This window comes from Strongylocentrotus purpuratus, unplaced genomic scaffold, assembly GCF_000002235.5.
Source record: "Strongylocentrotus purpuratus isolate Spur 01 unplaced genomic scaffold, Spur_5.0 spur5_scaffold_1, whole genome shotgun sequence".
Lineage (NCBI taxonomy): Eukaryota > Metazoa > Echinodermata > Echinoidea > Camarodonta > Strongylocentrotidae > Strongylocentrotus > Strongylocentrotus purpuratus.
Genome location: NW_022145594.1, coordinates 21258613 through 21285117, shown reverse-complemented (window position 1 = coordinate 21285117; position 26505 = coordinate 21258613). Strand labels below are relative to the sequence as shown.

Genomic DNA, 26505 nt, shown 5'->3' with positions numbered 1-26505 from the left:
TTACGATAACAATTCATAGCATCGTTATTTTTGCTTTTCCGTACTTTTCTTTTGGCTTTATCACGTTCCTTTATCAAATTCAAGTCTAGAAGGTAAACGGGTTTCGTTGTGTAATTTGAAAACTAGGTCACAGTGCTAATGTTTGAATTTAACAGAAAGGATATACATGACAGGACATACATTAACAAGAACAGGAAATTGTGAAACAACAAATCTTTGCCAAACTCTTTTTTTGTTCAGTGCAGCTGTATTGCGCAATGAAGTATTTGGCACTCCTGCATTATAGTGCAATGTTTGCAATTGGAATTAGGAATACTAAAGAAAAAAAGATTACCAAATGTGATAAACTAGAATTTATTTCATTGTTAACAATACTATACGCAGGGCCTCATGTCATAATCAAGAACATCCACATTCAAACAATTAATTTTCATGCACCCATCCATGCAGCAATTTCAGAAATTGATATCAACTACTGTATAATAAGTTGGTACTATTTCTAAACTTTATAAAGCATGGCTCGGTAAATTAGGGCAGTCCCACATCCTTATTCCTGTAAAGTACTTGTTTTTTACGCTATATCACGAAGTAGGGCCTATTATTCAAGTAACTACGTAACATTGCCTCAGATTCTGAAACAAAATCCTGGATTTAGCTCATGCTACAATCATAATTATAAACCTTTAGGTCAGTAAGGAATCCCATGACTTTTACAAGCCGATCGCCTTTCCGATATTCAAGATATTTATGATTGCAAATCGAAATTTCAAAATTCCTTTTTTCTAACGGTTTTTATGTCACTACAGTCTACTGGGAAAAATGAGTATGGTAATACCGGTCACTTAAAGATTGTTTACTTATTTGAGACACTTCATGATCATTTTGAAGCGCAATTTGTTCAGGGCTTCAATATTACACCATATCACAGACAATGATAACACGTAGGGCCATGCATCTCAGATTTTACATTGTCAAACGATGCCTTTAAGCAAGAGGACGAATAAATAAGCACAAGGATGCATCAAATTGTCCCCTGCCCATTTCCTCTTCTCTACAACTATATCTGTCATTTGTTTTATTAAAATCCTGTCGTTAATAACAATACACATTAATTATTGTTATAAGCTAATGAAATCCTAACATTTGATGGCTTTGAAAACAATTATCTAAGATCTATGTGAGTTTTATGAGACAGGGCCCTTGTCAATTTTTAGCCCATTCAATAAGTGGCATGTCCTCAAATGTATATCCCCTCTTCCCACATTGCATGTATTATACAATGAGTCCACTCAAAATAAATCCCGATTATTAATTTTTCTCCACTTGAGAATTGAAAATGACAATTTACTTTCGATGCATAATGATGATGATGATGATGATGATGATGATATTGTTTGAGTATACAGTATGCATGCACAGATAATCACTTTCAAAATGATAGCAATGGAACTGTTATCAATATGTATGTCAGCAACGTAGGGCCATGCATCTCAGATTTTACATTGTCAAACGATGCCTTTAAGCAAGAGGACGAATAAATAAGCACGAGGATGCATCAAATTGTCCCCTGCCCATTTCCTCTTCTCTACAACTATATCTGTCATTTGTTTTATTAAAATCCTGTCGTTAATAACAATACACATTAATTATTGTTATAAGCTAATGAAATCCTAACATTTGATGGCTTTGAAAACAATTATCTAAGATCTATGTGAGTTTTATGAGACAGGGCCCTTGTCAATTTTTAGCCCATTCAATAAGTGGCATGTCCTCAAATGTATATCCCCTCTTCCCACATTGCATGTATTATACAATGAGTCCACTCAAAATAAATTCCGATTATTAATTTTTCTCCACTTGAGAATTGAAAATGACAATTTACTTTCGATGCATAATGATGATGATGATGATGATGATGATGATATTGTTTGAGTATACAGTATGTATGCACAGATAATCACTTTCAAAATGATAGCAATGGAACTGTTATCAATATGTATGTCAGCAATCTGGGCATAGCGAGAGCTGAAAAATCTAATAAAAAAAATCAAATTATTTGTCTAATGTTAGTTTTGTTATTTAACGGTTTTTAGTCAAATGTGTTGCACAATGCATATCCGTTTGCCCTGGGAATATCTTATGATTTTGCGAAATCCAATTGATTTCAAAGGTTTGTAGTTTAGAGCAAGCATTTTTTTCACGAGAATTTTGAATGACATTGAAAACCTAACGACACGTAACAGTGGAGTAAATCCATGTTTTTGACGAAGGAAATTGCGAAATGAAATGGTCATGTGCCAAAGAACATTGAGCAATATCCTGGAAGTCAGTTCTACATGTGTAATCCCAGGGTAACATTCCGGTGAACTATTATTTCTTTTATAAAGAGGACGCTAGAATATCAATACATTGGAAAACAATGGCACGACTAATTATTGTTTAAAGGGCAATCCACCCTTTGTAAGAAGTTTACCAACCTGGAATAAGAAAAATAAGAGAACCAGAATGGTGATAACTTAGGAGAAAAAAAAAAGATCGGCCAAATAAAAAGTACATTACGAATGTTTCTTAATTATATCAAATCATTACATCTGTACAAATTTTTAAATGTCATTTATGTGTAGATTAGAGCAAGAATATTTCCAACGAGAATTTTAAATGACATTGAAAAAATAAAACACCTGTAAGAGTGGAGTTAATGCACGTTTTTGATGAAGGAAGTTGCGAAATTAATGATAATTTCCGGAAGAACATTGAGCAATATCCTGAAAGTCAGTTCTGAAATGTTGGTCCGAGGGTTACATTTTGGTGAACTTTTATTTCTTCTATACAGAGGTCGTTAGAATACCAAAACATTGTAAAACATTAGCACGACCGATTATTGTTTGAAGTTTGAAGTTTGATTATTGTTTGAAGGGCAACCTTAGTTAGAAATCATTTATAAAAAATCTGGAATGAGAAAAATAAGAGAGGCAGAATGGTGACAAGTTTCGGAGTCTGAGTTTTTAAAGAGCCGATACTCCTCTGACACACACTAAAAAGCGAAAAATTTATATTATTGTAATCCATGGTTTATAAGCTTTCCGTTGACATTATAGCTCATCCATTTCATTTTTCAGTTCGGATATGATCTTATAAGGTACTACGTCCCGTTTGCATCCAAACAATATGAAAAGGTTAAATTCCAAAGGAATTTGAAAGACAGTACTCATTTAGAACTTCCATCAAAACGAAAGGGCTTGAAAATGTCTTTTAGTTGGAAAATAACGATCATTAGTTGATTGTGATTACAATCACCTAAGTAATGAGCACTAACGTTTTGGGGTTTGTTTTTGCCTCCCGAAATTTGAATGTCGCGCCAACAAATATTTCTCTCAGTGGGGAGGGGGCGGGGGTAGTGAGCACTAACTTTGTTTTTCCTTTTTTGCCTCCCAACATTTGAAAATCGCGCCGACTAAATTCGCTCAGTTGGGGGGGGGGGGGGGTGGTAAGGATTTTTTTTCTCTCAACACCCCCCCCCCCTTATCCTTCTTTGAGCAAAAAGAAAAGGAGGGGGGGTTAACCCCCCAAACACCCCCCTGCCTACGCGTCTGAAGGGGACGTAGTATCTTTAAAAGGGAAAAAGGTGTGAATAAATAATATCTGAATTTTAGATTGGCAGGGTTTTAGAATAGATAAGAATATCATGTTTTTGTAAGGCAAGGCATTTAAGTTCTTTTGTTTAACCAGAACAGGAAATTATGAAACAACAAATCTTTTCACAACTCTTTTTGTTTCAGTGCAGCGTTATTGCGCATTGATGTATTTGGAACTCCTGCCTTATAGTGCAATGTTTGTCAATGAAATTAGGAATACTAAAGAACAAAATATTACCAATATGATAAAGTTGAATTTATATCATTGTTGACAATACAATATGCAGGGCTTCATTCAATAATCAAGAACATCCACATGCATACAACTAATTTTCATGCACATAACCATGCAGCAATTTCAGAAGTTAATATCAACTATCTAAAGTTGATAATTTTTCTAAACATATGTTACGGTCACAAAGGTTCGTACGAACGATAATTTCGTAGGAATCCTTCTGTTTTTCCATTGTCTTCCCGAATTTCCATTGTCTAAAAATCGTTCGTACGGCGTTCGTAGCAGTTCGTAATGGCATTTGTGACCGAGGCTTTTATTAAACATGGCCCGGTAATTAAGGGCAGTCTCACATCCTTACGCTCTTCATCACGAAGTAGGGCCTTTTCCGAAAGTGACTCGGTAACATTGCCTCAGATTCTGAAACAAAATCCTGGATTTAGCTCATGGTGCAATCATAATTATAAACCTTTAGGTCAGTCAGGAATCCCATGGCTTTTACAAGCAAATCGCCAGTCTGATTATCAAGATATTTATGATTGGAAATCGAAATTTCAAAATTCGTTTTCCTAACGGTTGTTATAACACTACCGTCTACTGGGGGAAATGAAAAACCGGTCACTTAAAAATTGTGAACTTTTTTGAGGCACTTCATGATCATTTTGAAGCGCAATTTGTTTAGGGCTTCAATATTACACCATATCACAGCCAATGATAATACGTAGGGTCATGCATCTCAGATTTAACATTGTAAAACGATGCCTTTAAGCAAGAGCACGAAGAAATAAGCACGGGGAGCATCAAATCGTCCCCTGCCCATTTCCTCTTCTCTACACCTTAATCTGGTATTTGTTTTATTAAAATCCTGTCGTCAATATTAAACAATACACACTAATTATTGTTATAAGCTAATAAAATCCTAACATTTGATGGCTGTGAAAACAATTCTCTAAGATCTGTGTGAGTTTTATTGATGACAAGTTTTATGAGACAGGGCCCATGTCGTTTTTGGCCCATTCATTTAATGTCCTCCAAATGTTTATCCGCCCCTTCCCACAGTACAGGTTGTGTACCATGAGTCGACTCAGAATAAATTCCGATTATTAATGTTCTCTACACTTCAGAATTGAAAAGGATGATTTACCTTCGACTTATAATTATGATGATAATGACGATGATGATGTTTGGTTATACAGTATGTTTATGCTCAGGTATTCAAACACAAAATGATAGAAATGAAACTGATATCAATCATTATTTGAGCAATCGAGGCATTGAGAAAGCGGAAAAATCTAATCAAAATTTCCAATTATTTGTCTAAATTTTGTGGTTCTTTATCGGTTGTTAGTCAAGTGTGTTGCACAATGCATATTCGTTTGCATTGAATATCTTAGGATTTTGCGAAATCCAATTGATTTCAAAGATGTATAGATTAGAGCAAGCTTATTTTGAATGACATCGAAAAACAAAACGACCTGTTATGTAACAGTGGAGTAAAGGCATGTTTTTGACGAAGGAAATTGCGAAATTAATGATCATGTGCCAAAGAACATTGAGCAATATCCTGAAAGTCAGTTCTGAAATAACAATTTTGTGAACTATCATTTCCTCTATTGAGAGGCCGGGAGACTGGAAAATCAAAACATTGGCACGACTGAGGATTGTTTAAAGGGCAATCCAACATTAGTAAGAAGTTCATTTATCTGACAGGAGAAACATAAGACAAACAGGAGATGAAATGTTTGCTTGAAGAAAAAAAAGGTTAGGACTGTTTCAAATATGAAATCACTACCACTTTGCAAAAATTAAAATAGCAATTATGTTTGGGGATTGTGACGTAGTCACGGACAACACCCCCGTTTGTCATTAACGAAGATTTAATCAATGTCTGGTTTTCTCCTGTAATGGTTCTTATTTGATTAAAAACATACCTCAAGACTGTAACATTCTCCTCTCTTTCTACTTTTCATTTTCTACTCTGTCCTTCTCTACCCCCTCTTCTCCAATCTTTCGTACATTTTCTGATCAACTTTTCTTTCTTTCTTATCTGTTCTCTTCCTCTTTCTAGTTCCGTTTTTTGTTTCTCTCCTTTCTTTTTAACCTTTGATGACACAGCCTTTTTTATGCTTTTAATATTTGTAATATATATATATTTTGATGTAATATTTGAGTTTTATTTTGTTTCATTATGCATTATTTATTGTTGTACGTTGTTTAAGTCATTCATATTTGTATCGTTTATTGTGTTGTACATTGACTTTGTAAATTGGGCAATTTCAGCTTTTCAGCTGCATGTTCTTTTAGGGCAATAAACCGAATCAATTCAATTCAATTATGATGCTGTATCAGGTTCGCTCTTTTCATGCCCCTCGCACGGTTGGCGTTACTGATACACTGTATAAATAGGTTCAGTTCGGGTCCCTGCATGGCAATGCAGTCATTGCGTTTGGTCGGGGTTTTTTTCTCTTTTTAATTCTGAGTACGAACGGTGGCCTAACAAGTGAGATTTGAAACGCGATCTATTTTTTTTTTTTTTATTTATTTATTTATTTTTTTTTTTTTTTTTTTTATTATTATTATTTTTATTTATTTATTTATTTGTTATTTTTTTTTTTGGGGGGGGGGGGGTGAATGGGCCTATTTTCAATCAGGAATCTGTCGATAACTTAGTCTGTGTGATTAATAAAATTTAACTCAGAAAACAAGGATTCTTAAGCCTCTCGAGTTAAAAGTAGTAACTTTAAAAGTAAAGTCAAAGATAAAAGAAATAGACGGCATGTTTTGATATCAAATTGACTTTCAACGAAAGTTTGATAAATCTGGTGATATGAAGAACGAATTTAACAGAGTCAACAAACAAAAATACGCTACGAAATTCGGTTAATGAGTGCATTCGACGCAAAAACAAATTATTATTTACGATCTTTTGATGATATGTCGGCTTATTGGAACATTATTAATTCCTCAAACAATTCGAAAGAGAGCACAAAGTTGAATACATCGAAAACCTACATGATCATTTTCGTTATTTGAGTTGAAATTCTAATGAAATATTTAATGTATTTATTGATAATGAACTTCCCAAAAAGTCCCATGAAGAGTCGTTGAATGCTCTAAGTACTATCGATGATGTGGTTAATCATATTGTTTGTTAATGGATAAGCCCACGGAGTATAAAAGATAATGTTAATAAATGAATGTTTAAAATGTTTTTCAAATTCTTGCCTAAATAGTATAAGAATATTCTTCAATATTGTATTTGGTAATGGCATCGTCCGACGATCAGCCATGCACCAATCTTTTTTGTGCATGGCTGATCGTTAACAAAACGGAGTTAAGTCTTTTGTCAACTCTGTATGCTGCTACGACAGGCAGCCAGTGAAAATGAACTCGTTTAATCAAATTATGGAAATGCAAGCATTACTTTAAACAAACATAACTTTGTTACTCCTGGCTCATATTTCTTAATTGAGGTGTCATATGAAAGGGCAAAAATTGAACTTCGTAGAAATGGGATTTTTGTCCTTAAAATTTAGATACCGCCCTATAAATGATCACTTAATCACTCATGCGCGAAATATATATACATCATATGAGTTGCATCAAATGAAAAAGGATGATCTAAGAAATAACAAATATGTGTAATTTATTAATTATAATTGTGATTAAGTTATTATAAAACATTAATAATTCTCGGTTGTGTTTTTTGGGGGACGCACTGTATATCTCATATTTGGAAAGATATCAGTACACTTCTTGTGAAGTATTCGTATTAAATTAAAAGTTTGCATCGTGCTTTTTCATAAATGGATCTCATTGAGTTTGCTCTTCATCTTCATGTTTGTTAAATAGTATTATTCCTTGCATAATTGACCATCTGAACCAAAGTTTTTTTGTCAAAGAACAAAACAAAAACAATTCAACCTGAATGTCATTTTCGCAACAAGGACTTAAATATAAAATATAAAATACGAATTTCAATATTTTGTTATGGCGGAAGCTAAAATTATATTATATTTACTTGTTGCAGCAATATAAAAATGAATTCATCATATTGACATGGACAACATTAACTTTCACTTGAATTGATATAATTGGGTTGTTTAATGGTTGTAAATTATGAAAAAAAATATGATGTAGTGCACTGTAGTGAAATGAATTCTTTTGCAATTATTTTCGGGTTGACGTCACTCAGATGTTGGACACAGTAATGTGTTACAAACTAATGTTGTGTTCAATTAGGGCATGTACCCATATAATAAAGCGTTTTGGTATCTGGCGCTTTTGCTTTTTTCTTTAACATTAACTAAACGAATGTTTAGTCAAAGTAACGGCGTGTATGTAACCTACATCATGACATGACTCATAACGTTTGGTTTTTCATCTTGTTCTTTCTCTCTTTATTTCTCTTCTTGTTCTTCCCTCATTTGTTTCTTCTGTCATAGTTCTGTCTAGTCTCCTTTTCTTTTATTTTTATGTTCCGCTTCCCTCGCATTCTGTGTGTGTATTGTGTTGTTACAGACGTGTGTCAATCAAATATGGTTATTTACGTCTGAGGGCCGACCTTTAAACCTCACCATCAGAAAGACGTGACTCAGTTTCGAACCTGCGTCCTCGGCTGAATCAGTTTGTAACTTCCACTGTTAGCTGGATTTTAGGCGCACGCAACTACGCCTAGTTCTCTCTTCCATTATTACCTGCTTATTGATCTTTTCACAAGGACTCTATCTGCTTTCATTACGTTTAAAAGAAATATATATATTTGGGCAGGTCATGTTCATTGGAAATTCGAATTGCAAGAAGGATATCCAAAATAACTTTAAAAGTAAGTAAACCCCCCTTTTTAAATTGAAGTATTAGGACACTGAACCTTCAACATATTATAATCATACTCTATAATAGTGGCAAATTCTTATACAATTGTTAAAGAAACTTTAACCTAACGACTATAAAACACAATACATCAAGCAAGAATTCGGATTTATGTATATATTATTTATTCTACATGGAAGTATTACGGAAGAATAAATAATTTAAAAAAAAACAATCTTAAAATCCATTGCTTACTCAAGTGTAAAATAATGTTAGTATCATACAATTGAAAAGAGCCCCACCTATAATTGTGTTATAAAAAATCAGATCATGCAAACTTAATAAAATTATGATTTGGGATCATATTTTCAAAGTGTGTATATCTGTATACGCACTGTACAGAGATTATCTACAGGGTGCAATATTTACTATATGTTTTGTTACTCTTATGTCTATCATAACATTTTACCTTTGCTCATTTTCATCACAAACATGATTATACACTAGCTCTATAATTTCATACGGTATAAGCAAAGCATGCAATAACTGATTAACAATGAATAGCTTGTTTCAACAAATTTGGGTAAGGGAATAATTTGCATTCATTAACCGTTTACAATATAGCACATTCTATACATTAAACAGCATGCCACGATCTTCCCAACAGACTTTCCAGTACCATGTATTTTAATTCTTATTTAGTTCCATGTTATTTTAATAATAATATGGATTACATAGACATGTAATACGTATATTACCCACCTATTTAGTGGAATACACCTATTGCAAAATTTAAACTAAATTTTGTTCAATTTAAGCTACAACATTTATGTCACTTATAAAACACAGGGCTCCGTGAATTCGTCATGTACGTGTAGGACCTATATCGCGAATCATTACACACTATACAACAAAACCGCGATGTACCGCTTCATATTTGGAAGAGATAAATTGTTTTCTTCTTCTAGTTTGTGAATAGTTGGAGTTGAACGGAAGTACAAAATGTAAACTGTTAAAATAGATACGCAGTTTGCTAGGGAACCTTAACATAGCAAACAAATAAATAAATAAAATGTAACGTGATTTGCGAAAATGAGATCACTGCTTATATAGCTAATAGTTGAAGATAAAATTCATTAGACATAGAAGTGTACATGGTTATGCAATGTAAGATAGAACATCAAGCAAATGAAATAAAACGGTCTTAAAATCTCTGAATTTTACAATGTCTAGTCAGTTTACAGTAAAGCCTCGTTCAGATAATAAAGCGATAACCTTTTTGGGGGGTTTTGGTTTTTTTTTTAATTAAATGATTACAGAAAGTGCAATACGCTTTTATTTTTAACACCCAGATCAGTCTATACACGCAGGATATATATATATATATAACATCTTTTTGTTAACGCAGCCGTTTCTTTCGATGGTTAATACCGAGTCGTATCTGAACGAGCCTTAAGAATAAAAAATCAAACCGATAATTTAGATTTTCACAAGATTATTGTACAAACTATATGACATCTACATAGAAATACAAAACCTTCATATAAGGTCATATAATTAGAAAAATCCTTTCAATTTCGGTATTTACATTCAATACATATTTCTCATACCGGAGTGTGTGTGTGGGGGGGGGAGTGGGCTTTGATCCAAACATTTATTTCATGAGAAAATTCATTATTCAGGAAAACTAAAGATTGGGTTCATTATTCCCAAAGATTGTTATTCCAAGAATGTAATGTGGTTCGTAATATTAAACAGATAAGAATGCTTTATAATTTCGATGATAATATTGAATTTTATTCCATTCTCCTAATTATAAAAATTTCAAATTATGAAACCTTATTGATTTTCGTACTTACGAACATTTAAAATAATTAATTTCAACCAATGAAATGATATATCATTTAAATCTCATTTCCCCAAGAATGATAAAGGTCATCAAGTATTTATTCATAAAATACGGATTTCATAGTCCCTTTCATTTTATACATTCCCCAATGCACAGTGGTGCATGGACATTAAATTCTCATCCTCTCACGCGAGTTATGCCAGTAATATTATTTTTTTCCTATATTATTTGCTATTTTTGTGATCCAAATATACCATTTCAATACTTCCACTGAAATACCAAAAAATAACAAATATTTCCGCCATAAATTTCTCATCAACAATATCCATTCAATGCATGATTAAAATATTCATTGAGGAAAGACTACATTTATTTAATAAAATATGAATTTAGTTTAATGGCTGATTATGCAAATTGAACACCTTCCGAATAAAATGAAGTATCCATTTACTGAATCGAATCCTAAATTGGAGTACACAGAAATCAACTAGTCAATATATACATATTGATTTAGCAAAACGACAGATGCTTATGATAAAGGTCCATGACCTTTGTAATTCATTGTTAGTATGGTAAAGTGCCTACCCGATATTTTAAAAAAGAGAAGAAAATTCAATAGAATGAGAAGAGGAAAAGAGTGACGGAAGAAGAAAAAAGGGGACGAGACGGTGACTTTATAGGTTTAGTAAATTAACTGTTAAAAACACCAGCTTGTTCCTACTATCCCATTGATTACTAAAGATGTCCAAGAGATTCTAAACACCAAAGGAAAGGTCCAAATATCCTAGATAATCGAGCAAGATTATGTTAGTGTACAATGAAAGAGCCTCCCCCCTCCCCCTCCTCCTAATAACTCATATTGTCCTTTATGAGTGGAATACAAAAAATATATTTAGTCATAGAACCAAAATTATGAATATCAGTGGAGTCACTTTCGTTTTTTATTTAATGAATTAAAATTTGAGTGATACTGTAAAAAACCCAAAAATCATCCATTAGCGTTTTCTTCAGGAAGTAAGGACATTTTTTTCCAGAATTTTTTGTTGTTGTTGAGATATTCATTCCTTTCTTAATCGACCTTCATAGTATTCCTTCACGACAATTTTATGGTGCGCGTGCATATCTGATTCATTCTTTAGTCTAAGATCGTTCATTTTTTTGCGGTTTGCTTCCGACATATCTTGCAATCTTTCAGCACTCTCTAATTCTCTTTTCAAAGCCGCTTCTTTCATACTATCCATTTCCTTCTTAGTTTCTGTTTCACTTTCTAATCGCGCTTTAGCTTCAGCTATCTCCGCTTTTTTAAGCTCATGTTGGCCCTTTTCAATCTCTTTTTGCATCCCACTAACTTTTTTCTTCTCCCGTTTCTCCTCCACATTCTCCCTTCTTCTGTGGGCTGAAGCACCGGCTTCACCATCATCCTGACAACTGCCGATGAAATCACAAATACATGACCTTGTGTTATCATCGAGACTTTCATTCTTCGATGTGACGTTCTTAACGACGAAGATTTTTGCCGGGTCGATTTGCTCGTTTTCTAGGAACCCGATCATTTTTTTGACTTCTTCATCCGATATCGCATCTTTGTGGGTTATCACGATAGATGGTGGCCGCTCTATGTGTAAATAAGATAGACGTAAGAACAAATAACATGATAGAAAGAAATATAGCCAAAAATTTAGAGCTGAACCTAAAATATGTGTCAGTCATTAAACCATATCCTTATGATTGCATCACAATTTCGGGAAAAGTACACCAACGACTGGCGATGGGCAGTCAGATCTTCGTTCATGAAGATTTAACTCCCTTTGAGCTTCAATATACTTTGTAGGTAGCGAACTTTACCATGATGCTCTTCTCTTTTGTTGGTGTCTTCAGTTGCGGTCGTTCTTTTTTTCGGTGTCTATGACTAAGGTCGATGTCTTTCTTTTCAAGATCGATTTTCAGAAACGTTTTGGACAAGAAACTTACAAACTCATAAATTTCCTCCGAATGTGAGTTTTTGGCCCAGTAACGGCCAAATGACAACAATCTAACAGGATCTAAAAGCCTAACTCTATTATGAAAAGAGAAAAGGGAACGGCAACATGTACTACTGCATGTTTTTCTTCAGGAAATATCCTTTTAAAATGTATATAGTAATATAAGATGCGTTTTGTCTCTATAGTTGCTAACGATATTTACATAATCAATGTTAAGAAAAAATACTATCAGTTAAAAAAGGCCATAATTAGTTACAAAGGACAAGGCTGCTTCGAGAGAAAAAAAATGAATAGCAAGTAAATATAGGCCTACGTACTGGTATTTTGGCGGCATGTCTCGATGAGCTCAGTGATGTTTTCAACTGCGTCGATTCCTCCAACTCCGCTATAAAAGAAAAAAAAAGAAAAGAGTCGATGTCAAAACTCTTTCTTAGTATATTGCGTTATGTAAATTCTGAGAAAGAAAGAAATGCAGCGAAGAAATATAAGGATATTTAAGGTTATAACTGAAACCAGCACCAGACATTTCCTCTTTCATTTTCTTGACGAAAATGGTCCTCTTTATAGTCGGTTCAAGTCTGCGAATCTGTACATATTTTCATTTGGAGGTATCTGGTAAAACGTCCCTTATTTCCTCAAGTCTCAAGATAAAGAAATTGTTTGCGAAATTAAATTACTGAAATTCGAAGCTTTACCGTGATTAAAACATATCTTAGAACAGATGTGGTACTCCATGTAGCGTGTTCGGATGAGAGCCAGTGAACACAGTGGATATTTGTTTTTTACTGGACTTACGAATTGTTTGTTGGTATAGCTGCGTTAAAACACACCCATCAACATTAAAGATAAACTCCAGTACTGGTAAAAAAAAAAAAAAATTCTCACAGAATCAAACGAAACTTACACTGAATGTTCAAGATTACAAATAAATGACATGTGCCAAACAATTTTGGAAGAAAATGTATACTGGCTGAGTAATGAGCATAGAAAGACAAGGAAACCAAGGTAGTACCATCCCCGACAGCATGTGTGTTGTCCCATATGTAGCTTTCTATGTGAGTGTTTGTTACTTTACCAAGACTTGGTCAAATTTATTATGATTTTGATGATTCCAGAACCTTGCAGTGCACACCAATACTTACATGCTCCATGATCAACTGTTTCTGATCCTTTCACACCTTTTCTTTCACAATGCAATCGCATTACCAGTACTAAAGTTTATCTTTAATATATATATATACATATATACAGTGCGTCCCTTGTCAATAAAGTGGGTTGACGAGCATCCCCTAGGGGGGCATTATTTCTTAGGGAAAGCGTACTGCCAGCCACACTTGAACAGAGGTGCTAACGAGTAGGAAAACATGAAAAAAGTGCTCATCGACACCCCAAAACGATATTGCTATTTTGAGAGCCTCGGTTATCAAAGAGTACTTTTTCTTACAGTCTACAAAAGGAACAATCTCACTTACTTTAAGACGAGCGCGGTGCAGTCTACTTTATCAGTAATTGCCAGCGTTGTTTCTGATTCGTCGTCGGTAGCTGAGTCGCTATCATCATCCCATTTAACATCATCGTCAAATGACCTTTTGCCATCTAGGAAAAATCAAGGTAAAATTAATCATGACTTTGTAGTGTAAAACGTTATATAATACGCACATAATTAAATTCATCGCGATACTTTCGCAATGGGTATTGATTTTGTAAATGCTTGCCTATCTTTGGTGTTTTACTACTAACTCTGCCCACTGGCGTACGGGGGGGGGGGGGCTTGAGAGGCTGCTACCGACCTAAATGTGTTATGCGTGTAAATAAAGAAAATACAATTAAATATGAGCAAATTCGAAGGAAAATTAAAACAAAATAATAAAATTAAACAAGTAAAGGCAAAGGTTTTACTTTTCACGTGGATTAACCCTTGCCATTTTTATTTAAGTGGCAGCCTTGCGAGACCGATCGTATCAAGGTAAAACACACTTTAATTTGGTTTTAAAGTGCTTTTACTATGTTATATGTTTCATACCCCTCCAATCAAACATCCAAAGAGATGTACTTACGAATTTGAGCAGATAGCTCTTTTAAGGCAGCTTCGTTGTTCCAGTCGTGCCATCCACGGTTGTCTACTATAATCAGGTCGTCCGTCAATTTGATCGGCTCTCGCGTCATGGTATGTCCACCCATTACTTGTGACTTTGCAGTCGGTATGTACCTAGTCATCTTCTGCCCTGACTCCTTAGTTGTATTGACGTACTTTATCAACGTGTTGATAAAGGAAGACTTCCCTGCGCCAGCAGATCCGACAAGCATACAGCAAAATGTAGTGTTTTCCATGATTATGAGATGATTGTCCAACCTTTCTTTAGATAAAGCACGGCCCTATACATAGGAATTCTTGACGAAGTGATACTATAAGCGTTACATTCACTTATAACTTTGCAGACATCACATTACTGACTGCATAATCATGACGCTATGCTTTCAATATTGCTGCAGGTCACGCCTACAAAGTCATAATTTGAATACAAAGAATTTAGCTTTGACCCGCCCCTTTCCTAAAACCGCTAACATCTATATGAGGATATAATATGTAGCAGCGACGTGGTTCAGCCTCATTTTACATCGTAATTTTACCAGTACAATGGCTGGAAAATGTACGGTTGCAGTTTGTTCTTTAGCTCGATCAGACGATGAGTATAAGCACTTCATATCGGTTTTGAAAGAAAAGTGTGGAGTATGCGTAAAGTACGTACACATAACAAGTAAAATATTGGAAAATGGACACGAATTCTCTCAATACGATGGTGTGGTATTAATCCATTCAGTCCACCGGGGCAGAATGTCCCTAACAGACGTAAGAGATGCACGCTATGAAAAACTTCTCCTTCACTGGAAGAATCTCCTCGGTAAGTACCCCAGGATTGAAGGTAATACAAAGTTTTGGTATGGGCTCATGAATTTGGTTCAAATTTATATATTGGAAGCATGTGCGCTCCTTCAATATTAAGTGATCATCGTCGCGGTTAAAATCGAGTCTAAAGTTATGAAATTGTAAATAATAAACTATTTATGTTGTAGAGCTCCCTCTCAAGGTCAAGATATTGATTTAGCTTTAAAATTATGATATTCATTTTTTTCTCAAAAGCAGAAATCGTATAGGGGCTAAATTCTCTAAAGTGTATAATACATCCTCATGGCAGAATCGCTATTCTGCAATTTTAAAAATTTCCCAATACTTTGTATTACCTTTAATCACGATGTTTGTTACTGTTAGTATGGTAGTCATGGTAGAAGGTTTTCTTAGACTTTCCGACTTGCCCTAATTTGACGGGAGAGACAGGGAAGGTGTCCTGGGGACCTAAGTTACTTTAGCTTAAAGGAAACCAGAACAAAAATATTGTTGTATTTACTTCCAACAATATAAATTGACTTCATGAACCCAGTAGATAATATTATATGATATAATAATAATATATATACTGCAACAATTTGTTTTGGGAATACTTTTTCTCTAGTTATCGAAGTTAGTGGTCCTACCGCACAATAATTTCAATAAGCTAAACGGTCACTACACCATTTTGGAGGCCATCTTAGATTCCTGAATGAAAAAACAAAAATGATGATATCATTAGTATTAGAGATCAACGTGATTAAACAAAAGAGAAAAAAAAAAGTGAAAAAACGATAAAAACGTTCTTTTCAAAACGGTGCGCCCTGTCACTATTTACTTTTATTTTTTCATGTATATATTACAATCATATATTTACGCAGAATAACCTGTTCATCCATAAAACAAATTCATGTCATATATCAGTTTGAAAATATTGTGAAGAAATAGTGAACTAATATTACATAAAAATAGACTCACTGTAATTTCGGATGATGAAAGTGGCGATTTCGTCAAAACAAAATCCCTTTTTATTACCTACGCGAATCCCCATTTTCGTGCTTGACCTGAGGTGCCTAGCTAAACCTTAATTTGTAGGTGATGTCAATGCCCTATACCAGTTTATAATCATTAGGCCTACACTGCCGATATTATTGTATACCAAACAAAAACGAAACCTGCTACATTACTTTGTATGGAGCACGGATTAACACATATTTCCAAATAGATTGAAAACATTTATACGGAATACGAACAAGCAGTAGATAAGGTATGAGCATAAGTGTTTGGGAGGTTATTGTCACGATCCTGCTTGATGTGCTTGTTTTGGTAAAATGATCACTTGAAATGCACTAAATCCGTGAAGTGATACATAAATACAAACACTGACTAGGGATTGTAAGAATGTTTGGAATCGCTAGATCAATATTTTTTATTTTAACGTGGTATAATCAGGCTTGCTTTTATGAGTAGCTTTTGTACCATGCAATTTCGATGTGAATACATTTGAGACGGAAGAAAAAAATCAATAGACAAAGTTCTGAAAGGGAGCAGTGTTGCCAATTTATTCTTCCATCAGTTGTTCCGTTCATTTCCCTCCATGAAAACCTTACCAATAAGACACAAATGAAAGCATCATAAATATATGTGGATAATAGCATCAGTTATAATCTATAATAACAATTTCATATACATTTTTCACCATCTTCAAATGTTATGGCATACAAAACAGGTTATATTTTAACTTGACCTTATTTCAGCTATTGCCTATACATTTTATGCCCATACAAGAATGGAAGCGTACAATGCATGGTCGATGGAGCCATTGTCATGTAATCTACGCTTGCTACACAAAGATAAAAAACGAATCCATCTATTTGCACCTCTATCATACAATATGTCGTAAAATACATCATTCATGTAAGGAACTTACCTCTTTGCCTCATTTATGCACTAAATTGAAATACCAGACTTCCAGGATGCCCCGGAATTTGAGCAATTCTGTCCTCAAATCAGTCCCATGGTTTCACTGTTTGACTGTAGGATGAGTTAGGCACAGTGTGGCGCTATTTCAATATAGCATTTGAGGACCTTGAATGATATTGCATGTGCAATGTTGAGCAACATACAAACATACACATATCAATATGAGATTGAATGTATCATAACAAAGGGAATATAATGAATTTTGCTTGTATCGGCTGGTGAGAGGCATCCGGCTGCAGTGACGTTGGTCCGGCATTGCACGAATCTCGCCGCGTAATTAGGTTACGACGAGATGTGCCCGGTGGAATCCATATTTGAAATTTGAAAGTATGTTATTTTACGAAAGGGAAGTCATATAGCCGATTATAAGCACATTTTACTAATGATTTCAATATGCAAAGCAACAAAGACATTGGTCGATAATTTTTGAATAAATGTATATGCAAACACTTATCATACATTTAAAGGTAATACAAAGTTTTGGGAAATTCTGAAAATTGGGTGGATAGTGAATCTTTACAATTTTGATATTGTTGGATGCCTCTGTAAATGTATTATAAGCACTAAAAAAATTATCCCCTAAAACACTTCTCTGTTTTCGAGAAAATTTGAATATACAAATTTACCGGTGCTCCCGGTAAATGTTGATAAAATTTCAAATAGCGCCTACGGCCGTACAGTGGTAGCTGCGACCATAACAATCCCAGAATATGTAGTTGTGATATATAGTTTCCAAACGGGAATAGCTAATGGGTCGATTTTAGTCAAGAAACATTGTTTCATAGCTAAATTGATATCTTGACCTTGAGAGGGAGCTATACAACATAAAGAGTTTATTATTTATAATTTCATAACTTTAGACTCGATTTCAACCGGGACAACGATCAATGAATATTGTAAAAACGCAGATGTTAATTTGAACCAAATTCATAACCCCATACCAAAACTTTGTAATACCTTTAAACTATTTTCGTTCCATCATCATAGGTACATAAAAAGCAAAAGAAAACATATAAACAATCAATCTCAAAAATATGAAAATCAACTTATACATGTATAAATCGAATGAATTACAATCATATAGACAGCATGATATGAAAAGCTTTGAATTACGTTAACAGATATTATGATAAAAGCAAATGGAAGTCCTTACAGGATATGTTATAAATGTCACTAGCTAAAGCTACATAAATTGAATATTAGCCATTGTGTCCTTGTTGCAACCAACATCAAATTCTGTAGAACTTTGCAGGAATTATGAATATGCCATGTATGTCCTATCTGTGAAATTTAAACGTTAGCAGTGTCCTAGTATTCAATTTATGCAAGGAAACCCGTTTATTTTCTATACTTCCCTGTCAGACACTATTGAGTGACTGACTGACATCTCTGTTTCTTTGGTAATAACACATATGAAATGAGCTGTAACAGGTACATGAGCATTATTTTGTCTACATCATTAACCCACAAGCTTGTAATGGTCAAAACTAAACTGATTGAATCTTTGTGCAGCACGAAACGTAAGACCATTCGGTACAAGGGGCTGAAAATCAGACTATTACTATTACTATTACTATGTTGATTCAACAACGAATGGTTGTTATTTTCCCACAACAAGCCATTTTCAAACCCTTTCGTTTTGAGCGAAGTTCTAAATAAATATTTTCTTTCATATGCCGTTGGAATTGAACCTTTTCATTTTTTTTTGACCTGCAAATGGGACATAGTACCTTTAAGTTCGGTTGCATTCATAGTACAATTATCATGAAGCATAATACTAAAAGGTCTTTCCCATTCTTTAATTTTGAGATTAAGCTTACAACCCTATCAAGAATGGTGATCTCACCTAAATAATAAGATCTAATCAGTCGCAACGGGACCAGCCAAAGCTAACATTTTTGCTCGCTCACTCCGCTCCCTCGCAATTTAAACTTCACAAAATCACACACAATATCAAACTATTGTGCTCATGCAGCACATGGGGCCAGGGGGGAACCAAAGTGCGCCAAAAGTCATTTTTGTGATTTTTTTTTTCTTGCCCAGTTGAAAGATAGTACATTGAAGAATACCTCAGTAAAATATTTAATTCCGGTAAGCACAATAAGGATATAAATTTACTCCTCTTAACAGCGAAATCCTACATATTCACAGTTTTAGTGCAAAAGTGATTGATTTTTTTATAAATCTTTAAATTTTACATGAAGTTCTGAAGTTATTGATCTTAAATTGCTCTCACATATTCCTGATAGTTCATTTCACTGCATGAATAGGTAAACAATTGGATAGCAACATAATATTCATGGTTTATTGTAGGGTAATTCACTGGAAAATGGACTAATTAGCCATGTTTTTAATAAATCCAGCGGAAATGTTTAGATTTCCAGAGATTTACGCTTTAATGTTATTACCACCATTTTGTCTGAGGTCTAAGCTTTAAATTAATACCAGATTTGGCTGCCGCCTTCTGCCTATTATAATACAGCCGATTTCCCTGCCACATTGCCCCAACAAATGTGTTTAGTTTGGTCCAAGGCTGAATCATGGAGGATTCGCGTCCATAAACTACGGCGCGTGGGGCCGCGTGACATTGTTCTGACATCACGGTTCAAATTTAAAACTAAAGGCACTAGGTAACGTTGTTCAGATGAGAGGAAATTGTGCTAAGGTAGTGACTTCAATGCTAAATGTACAACTAAAGATAATCTGAAAGCTTGAGTGAAAACAGACCATTTAATGATAAAAAGTGGGGAAATTAATCTGATCGATTCCTTTATTCTCCAAGCCATATCATTACAATTTGACTACATTGTAGGTGAATGCAAACTGTCACAATGCAATAAATTGGCTCTACATACCATTCCCTACATTCAAGTGTTGACATATTTTTAAAAGCCATTCGTCTTCTTTGTGCATGGCTGATCGTCAACAAAACGGAGTTAAGTCTTTTGTCAACTATGTGTGTTGCTACGGCAGGCAGCCAGGGAAAATGAACTCGTTTAATCAAATTATGGAAATGCAAGCATTACTTTAAACAAACAGAACTTTGTTAGTCCTGGCTCATTTTTCCTGATTGAGGAGTCATATGAAAGGGCAGAAATTGAACTTTTTAGGAATGTGATTTTCTCTTTGAAATTCAGATACCGCCCGCCAAATGACTTTCTGGTTTTCTCTCTTCAAATTGTTTTTAAACACTCATGTGTGAAATATGCATTATCTGAGTAGCATCACATGAAAACGGAGACTCTAAGCTTTCCAAATATGTATCATTCATTAATTATGGTTGTTATTAAGTTATGATAAAACATCGATACTTCTCGGTTTCGTTTTTTCTGGGACGCACTGTATATAAATATATATATATAGCGCCGATCGATGTATCTAGACGTACCACCTCATTTCCGCATGCCGGGTCTCATAATTTAGACTTGTATTTTGAATATACATGCATTAGTAAATATTTTGATGGCTGTGTCCGGCGAAAAAGTGCCGTTAGGATGATTAGGAATATATTAAAATTCACATTTACATTACAGACATACCGATTCAATAATTCAAATATCGCCATGTTATGACAAAAAATTTGATGTGAAGATTTTTGAAAAATAGCTAGAATGATAGCGAGCATGATTAGGAAAATAATTAGTAACACTTACATTAGATGAATTCGATAAATATACAATCTTACTCAATTTGTTAAGTCAATCAGCTCTATCAATTTATTAATTCATTGGGGGAGGGGATGGGGATAGGGCTGGATACAAATTGTAAGTCTATTAATATTCTCGACGATTTGATGAGTATAAATAGATTCTTTTTGTATTAAAATGTGATGGCCAAAAAACATTATATACACATTTCTGAGAAGAAAAAAACATTGATTAACCGTTAGACACGTTTCACCAGTTACGATCTCAGCTCCCCGGTCTTGGACTCGCCGGTAGAATGCGGCTAGATGTGTCTACTAGACTTATATCGCCATGCGAGATTTGTCTTACAGACATGATTTCACGCAGACACATCTCGCCGCTACCTATGCCTACAAGCACTTGTGATAATATATATTCGTAGTAAAATCTCTGTTTTCAATATATTTGCTGTAAACTTCTTTTTCAGACAGTGTATGATATATAGGACGAAACTATACATTGATAAAGAAGGATTTATTTCACAAACATTAAACCCGAAATTTCGTGGATAACAGGACGTTTTTTCTAACAAGTTAGGCACAGTTCAATCAGTAATATATCGTGGTTGAAATCTTGCAATGTGTACAAGTTGTAAATTGTTTCCTTTCATTTCTACAGGTAGTGATCATGTTGCAGTCATTGTCACTGGGGCGGAGAGAAGCAATGACCTCGAGAAACGCTTCAAGGAGAAACAACCCACCGTAAGTCAGTGTTCCGCCCATGTCCTATTCTGTGAAGCTGGTGATCCTATGAATGATGAACGTGTGGCCGAAACAATAGAGTCCTTCATGAAACTTTTGCCACACCGACCTAAAGTTCGTAAAGTGCAGGCAAAACTCTCCAAGGCGACCACAAAACTTAGTGCAGATAATAGCGACAGAGAGACTGTGACAATTAAAGCTAAGAAGTTGAAATGTGCAGGAATCGATGTGAAAAACGGCAAAGACAAAATCCATGTTGAACTCATCATTTGCGCTGAGGGGTCTACAAGAAAGACCCTTTTGAAGACCCTAAGCGAAGATGATTTGAAAGATGAGGCAGATTTTCTAATTTTCCAGCAGAAAGCAGGTGAGTAGGAAACTACAATATGTAAAGATTTATCCTTACACCCCTGCTTCACAAACAGTGTTGTTGATGCAGGTGAGTAGGAAACTACAATATGTAAAGATTTATCCTTACACCCCTGCTTCACAAACAGTGTTGTTGATTTGATCATCCTTATTAGCTCTTCTTAGTTATTCTAAAATGTCTCCAATTTTTATTAGGAGGCCGATAGATCGTACATATTTTCAGAATATTTATGTTATGCAAGCTTATTTATACACCTTTCGAATCCATATAATTTTATTTGAAGGTTATATTTCATCTCAATTTATATAATTGCAAATTGGAAATATACATCGAAAATCCACCTCCATTACCAGATTGTCTTTAAGAATAAAAAGTTGAATAGTCACTGATGTTATAGATAGGATGCTGGTTATTGAATACGGCCTCGTAATTTTAACGTAGTTTCGTTGTTTGCAAGTTTGGTTCCAGTAGAAAGACATTTTAAAGTAGGCCTATCTACCTAATGTTGATCAGCAATGTTGGCCAGATTGTTGCTACTCATTTGCAATTTGTCCCAGGCAAGCCTTTTAGGGTGAAGGGACATAAACGTCTATTTGAACGGTAAAGTAAATATTTGTTGAATGTATTACCATGGCATTACTCGTCGCATGTGATCTTGCCATGCTATTCCGGAATTTTGCTCCGGTGTTGTTTTTGTTTGTTTGTATTTTTATATTATTTGTAGTAGTAGAAGTAGTGTTAATAGTAGTAGTAGTATTAGTAATAGTAGTAGTAGTAGTAGTAGTTGTAGTAATTTTAGTAGAAGGAGTAAAAGTAGTAGTAGTATTAGTAGTAATGGAATTAGTATTAGTAGTAGTAGTAGTATTAGTAGTATTAGTAGTATTAGTAGTAGTAGTAGTAGTAGTAGTAGTAGTAGTAGTAATCATAATAGTAGTAGTAGTAGTAGTAGTAGTAGTAGTAGTAGTAGTAGTAGTATGTTTTTTTAGGAGGGAGGGGGTATATTTGATTGACAGTGAAAGAGATGGCATTCATTTTGTGAGGCTAGACTTGTTATTAAAGTCATGTGTTCTACCTGCATAACAACTGGCGCATCTCCCGGTCAAGGCGTGTCACCCTCCCCCGATTCTAGATGTTTTAGTTTGTTCCAATAGTTTCTCTAACTTTGGTGATTTTGATGATGGTAATGAATATCGGCTGTTGCCTGTTTTGGGGTTTTCAAGAAAATGTATGAATAAGTATTTCCTCTTATAATTTTTAGTTCATGTGTTAGTGTATTTGTACCGCATGAAATTTATATTAGTGCCCCACTCCTTACGTTTATTATTAGGATAAACTGGCAACGCTACTTGCTCATTCCCTGACGGATGATTTATATTCAGTCGTTGAATTTACCTTTCTAAAGTTGTTTCCGTGACATAATTGCGTTGAAATGTGCCAAAACATAAAACACATCGTTTGGTATATTTAGATGGCTGGGAGCTACTTGAATCCAAGTCCATTGCCAGTTTCGATCCATCATCGGAGTTGATACACTGTGCCGTGTTCATCTTCAGGTAAGAAAACTGTCATTATTTCGTGTACCTTTCATTTCATTTATTTAATCACGTTAACTCGCTTCAGCCTAAGCTGGCGTTCATCGTGAACTAAATAAAAAAATATACGATTTATATTACAAACAAAAGCCAGTAACACAAAATAGCAAAACAAAAACATATGCAAAAAATTATCCCTTCAATAAAAAAATATTTAAAAATAATAGGCATTATTAACCTGAAAAAGAAGGAAAAAGGTAAAAATTGCTATACTCACCCCAAAAAAATTAACAATAGTAAATAAAAGTAAATCATTTGAAAATATATTTGGCTCTCCTCCCAATGATAAGTACCCCACCCCCCCCCCCCCCTCCGACGTTGTGTATCGCCTACGTAGAAAACATGATGTCTTTTATTTTACAAAATATATATATATATATATTCTTTATTGTTTTTTCTTTCTCCTGTGCTATAACGTTTCGTAGTTTGTAAGGCCCTAAGGTACTGAGAAATTATGTATGGATTGAGTATCTCAGTTTTCAGTTTCAGTTTCAGTTTTCAGTTTACTGTTTTTCATATTTCCCATGATACAAAGTTACTTAACAGCTGTTACAAAAAGACGAATTACACATATTTATTTGATAGTGAAATAGGACCGGTACTATACATGGGGATGTGCTTTAAAAAAAATCGTACAATGGATTTTGGTGTAATAATATAAAAAAATTGGAGCATCATTATTCATTTTTCTTTTAAATGTTTCTTAAGTGGTATCTTAATTCAAAAGTAGAAATAACTGATTTGGAGAAAATCTGGAGTCTTTCCTTAAAACGAGTTTAAGCACTTTATTGTAGAAATGTTAGGATTTCGTAAGTTCATGACCCCTACATTTCCATATACTTATCACAATAATCTAAATGGCATTATATGATGGGTTTATCAAACAATCCTGCTAGGCGTCGTGTAATATTTGGACGAATTTGCATTAGAATATATAAGTTAAATTAAATATTTCTTCTCATTTCGTTGATATCTAGGATCCAGTTTAAATTTTCGTTTAAAACGACGTCAAGATACTTGCACGAGGAAACAAACTCTCGGAGTAGATTTATTTTCTACTAGTAAATGTGTATGGTTTGGTTTCTTCACGATCATAAAATATCAAATACTAACATCACATAAAGAAACAAAAGACTAAAATATATTACAAGGACTATTTTACAAAAAAAAGCGAATGAAGAACATGAAATTAAAAGCGTATTTGATATTCTCTAGGTATTCATTTGAATTATTTCTCAATCCAAAGTTATCTAATTTTCGAACATTGAGAGGTAAGTCATTGTAAAATTTACGACCACAATATATAAAATACGTTTGCATGTTTTGTAATCGGCCTAGATACGTTCACCTTGTTTGCATTTCTAAAGCAGTATTCTAATTGTTTAAAAATAATTTTCTCATGCAAATAATGTGTAACATGATCATGCAGAATTTGTACATCAACAAATGAATGTGATTGATTTGGCGATTGTGTAAAGTCTTCCACTTTTGAATGTCTAAAACACTAATTTTCAAAATTATTATTCCAGCACGATTTTGCAATTTCTGTAACATATTCAACTGTGTTTTGTTCCCAGAGGACCCTAATATATCAGCATAATCAAAGTGTAGTAAAGTAAATGCTTTGTACAAAATCTTCAGACTGGATTATTCAAAAAAGAACTTAGCCTTCCAAGAAAGCTAATCATCTTACTAATTTTTGTGGCAAACATTTACAATATGAGCACTCCACTTTGATTCAGAGTCTACTGTAACACCAAGGTATTTTATATAGTTGACCTAGTCAATACGATTATGATGAATTTAAAGGTTTAATATACTGTCCGCGAAGCATCCGTTTGCTTCCTATTAACATGCACCCTGTTTTTAGTAAAGTCCGCATTTTCCCTCTTACGAGGTCTAACTGAATAGCGCGTCACGACACTCCCTCCCTTCCCCCCTTGTCTCAAGCATCCTCCTCATTATTTTTAGACACGCCTTTAAACAATGGAGCACCAGGAGTGACGGAGGCACTGTGCCAGACATGGGCGCCATACAAGGCTCCACTATTACATTATTATATCACCCTGTTCATTTCCATTTGTGTGGTATTATTTACAGGAATGGAGTTCCACCACATTTCACCGATGTCGACTTCACAGAGTTCGAAGAGATTGTAAACGGTGCGTATCTACCTGACTAAACCCTAATGATAATATTCATAGAAACCGTGTTACCTAGATACCTTTATTATATTTTTATCTTCTGACGCAGTACCTATTTTACAGAAGAAAATCCAAGTAACCCATAGTGAGCCAAATATATAATTAAACAACTTTTATTTGAATATCCTATTTCACTCGAAATATAATTTCTCGATCCCTGGTTTAAACAAATCCCTACAATACAAATTATGTCTCGTGCAGTTGCCGATTATTTCTCCTTCTTTTGTTCTCTAAATGGACAAAAAAGAAGTTGTTTTGTTTTTAACCAAAAAACACCTTCAAACCTAAGCCATTTATGAAACATCGAAACAGATGTTCATCTATTTTAAACAACCTATCAAAGTAACTGGGTTGTTCTTTTTTAATTGATATAGGTTTTGTCAACAAAAAAATCGGAGAGACTTTCAGACTTTCATGAGGGGTTTAAACTTACCCAGTTCAAATTGTCCTGACTTTGGTATACAAGGGTTATGGTGCGCTAACCTATTACCAGGCACTTGAATACCCTGTTAGAACTGACAAATGAAATAGATGAATTATATATCAACAGAAAGCTTTTAAACCAGTACGAC

At 34.3% G+C, this 26505-nt stretch overlaps 2 protein-coding genes across 2 annotated transcripts; one reads left to right on the top strand and one right to left on the bottom strand.

Annotated features, from left to right (window-relative positions):
* Window positions 1–8914: 8914 nt before the first annotated feature.
* LOC115917995 lies at window positions 8915–14891 on the bottom strand. Its single transcript, XM_030977808.1, has 4 exons — window positions 14568–14891; window positions 13983–14106; window positions 12828–12895; window positions 8915–12143 (listed from the first exon to the last, which is right to left on the bottom strand). The coding sequence occupies exons 1-4, from the start codon at window positions 14839–14841 to the stop codon at window positions 11587–11589; spliced, it is 1023 nt and encodes a 340-aa protein (XP_030833668.1). The 5' UTR covers window positions 14842–14891; the 3' UTR covers window positions 8915–11586.
* Window positions 14892–15119: 228 nt separating this feature from the next.
* On the top strand, window positions 15120–25911 carry LOC105446369. Its single transcript, XM_011683111.2, has 4 exons — window positions 15120–15413; window positions 21685–22134; window positions 23606–23690; window positions 25830–25911. The coding sequence occupies exons 1-4, from the start codon at window positions 15149–15151 to the stop codon at window positions 25909–25911; spliced, it is 882 nt and encodes a 293-aa protein (XP_011681413.2). The 5' UTR covers window positions 15120–15148.
* Window positions 25912–26505: the final 594 nt, after the last annotated feature.

What these genes read in the sequence shown, in the direction of transcription:
- LOC115917995 (XM_030977808.1), bottom strand. Translation starts at nt 14,841, where the DNA reads ATGGAAAACACTACATTTTGCTGTATGCTTGTCGGATCTGCTGGCGCA. An exon ending in AGAGCTATCTGCTCAAATTC is followed by an intron (nt 14,107 to 14,567) that starts GTAAGTACATCT and finishes GATTTTTCCTAG; the next exon opens with ATGGCAAAAGGTCATTTGAC. An exon ending in GACATGCCGCCAAAATACCA is followed by an intron (nt 12,144 to 12,827) that starts GTACGTAGGCCT and finishes ATTTACACATAG; the next exon opens with AGCGGCCACCATCTATCGTG.
- LOC105446369 (XM_011683111.2), top strand. Translation starts at nt 15,149, where the DNA reads ATGGCTGGAAAATGTACGGTTGCAGTTTGTTCTTTAGCTCGATCAGAC. An exon ending in TCACTGGAAGAATCTCCTCG is followed by an intron (nt 15,414 to 21,684) that starts GTAAGTACCCCA and finishes TCATTTCTACAG; the next exon opens with GTAGTGATCATGTTGCAGTC. An exon ending in TGTGCCGTGTTCATCTTCAG is followed by an intron (nt 23,691 to 25,829) that starts GTAAGAAAACTG and finishes TATTATTTACAG; the next exon opens with GAATGGAGTTCCACCACATT.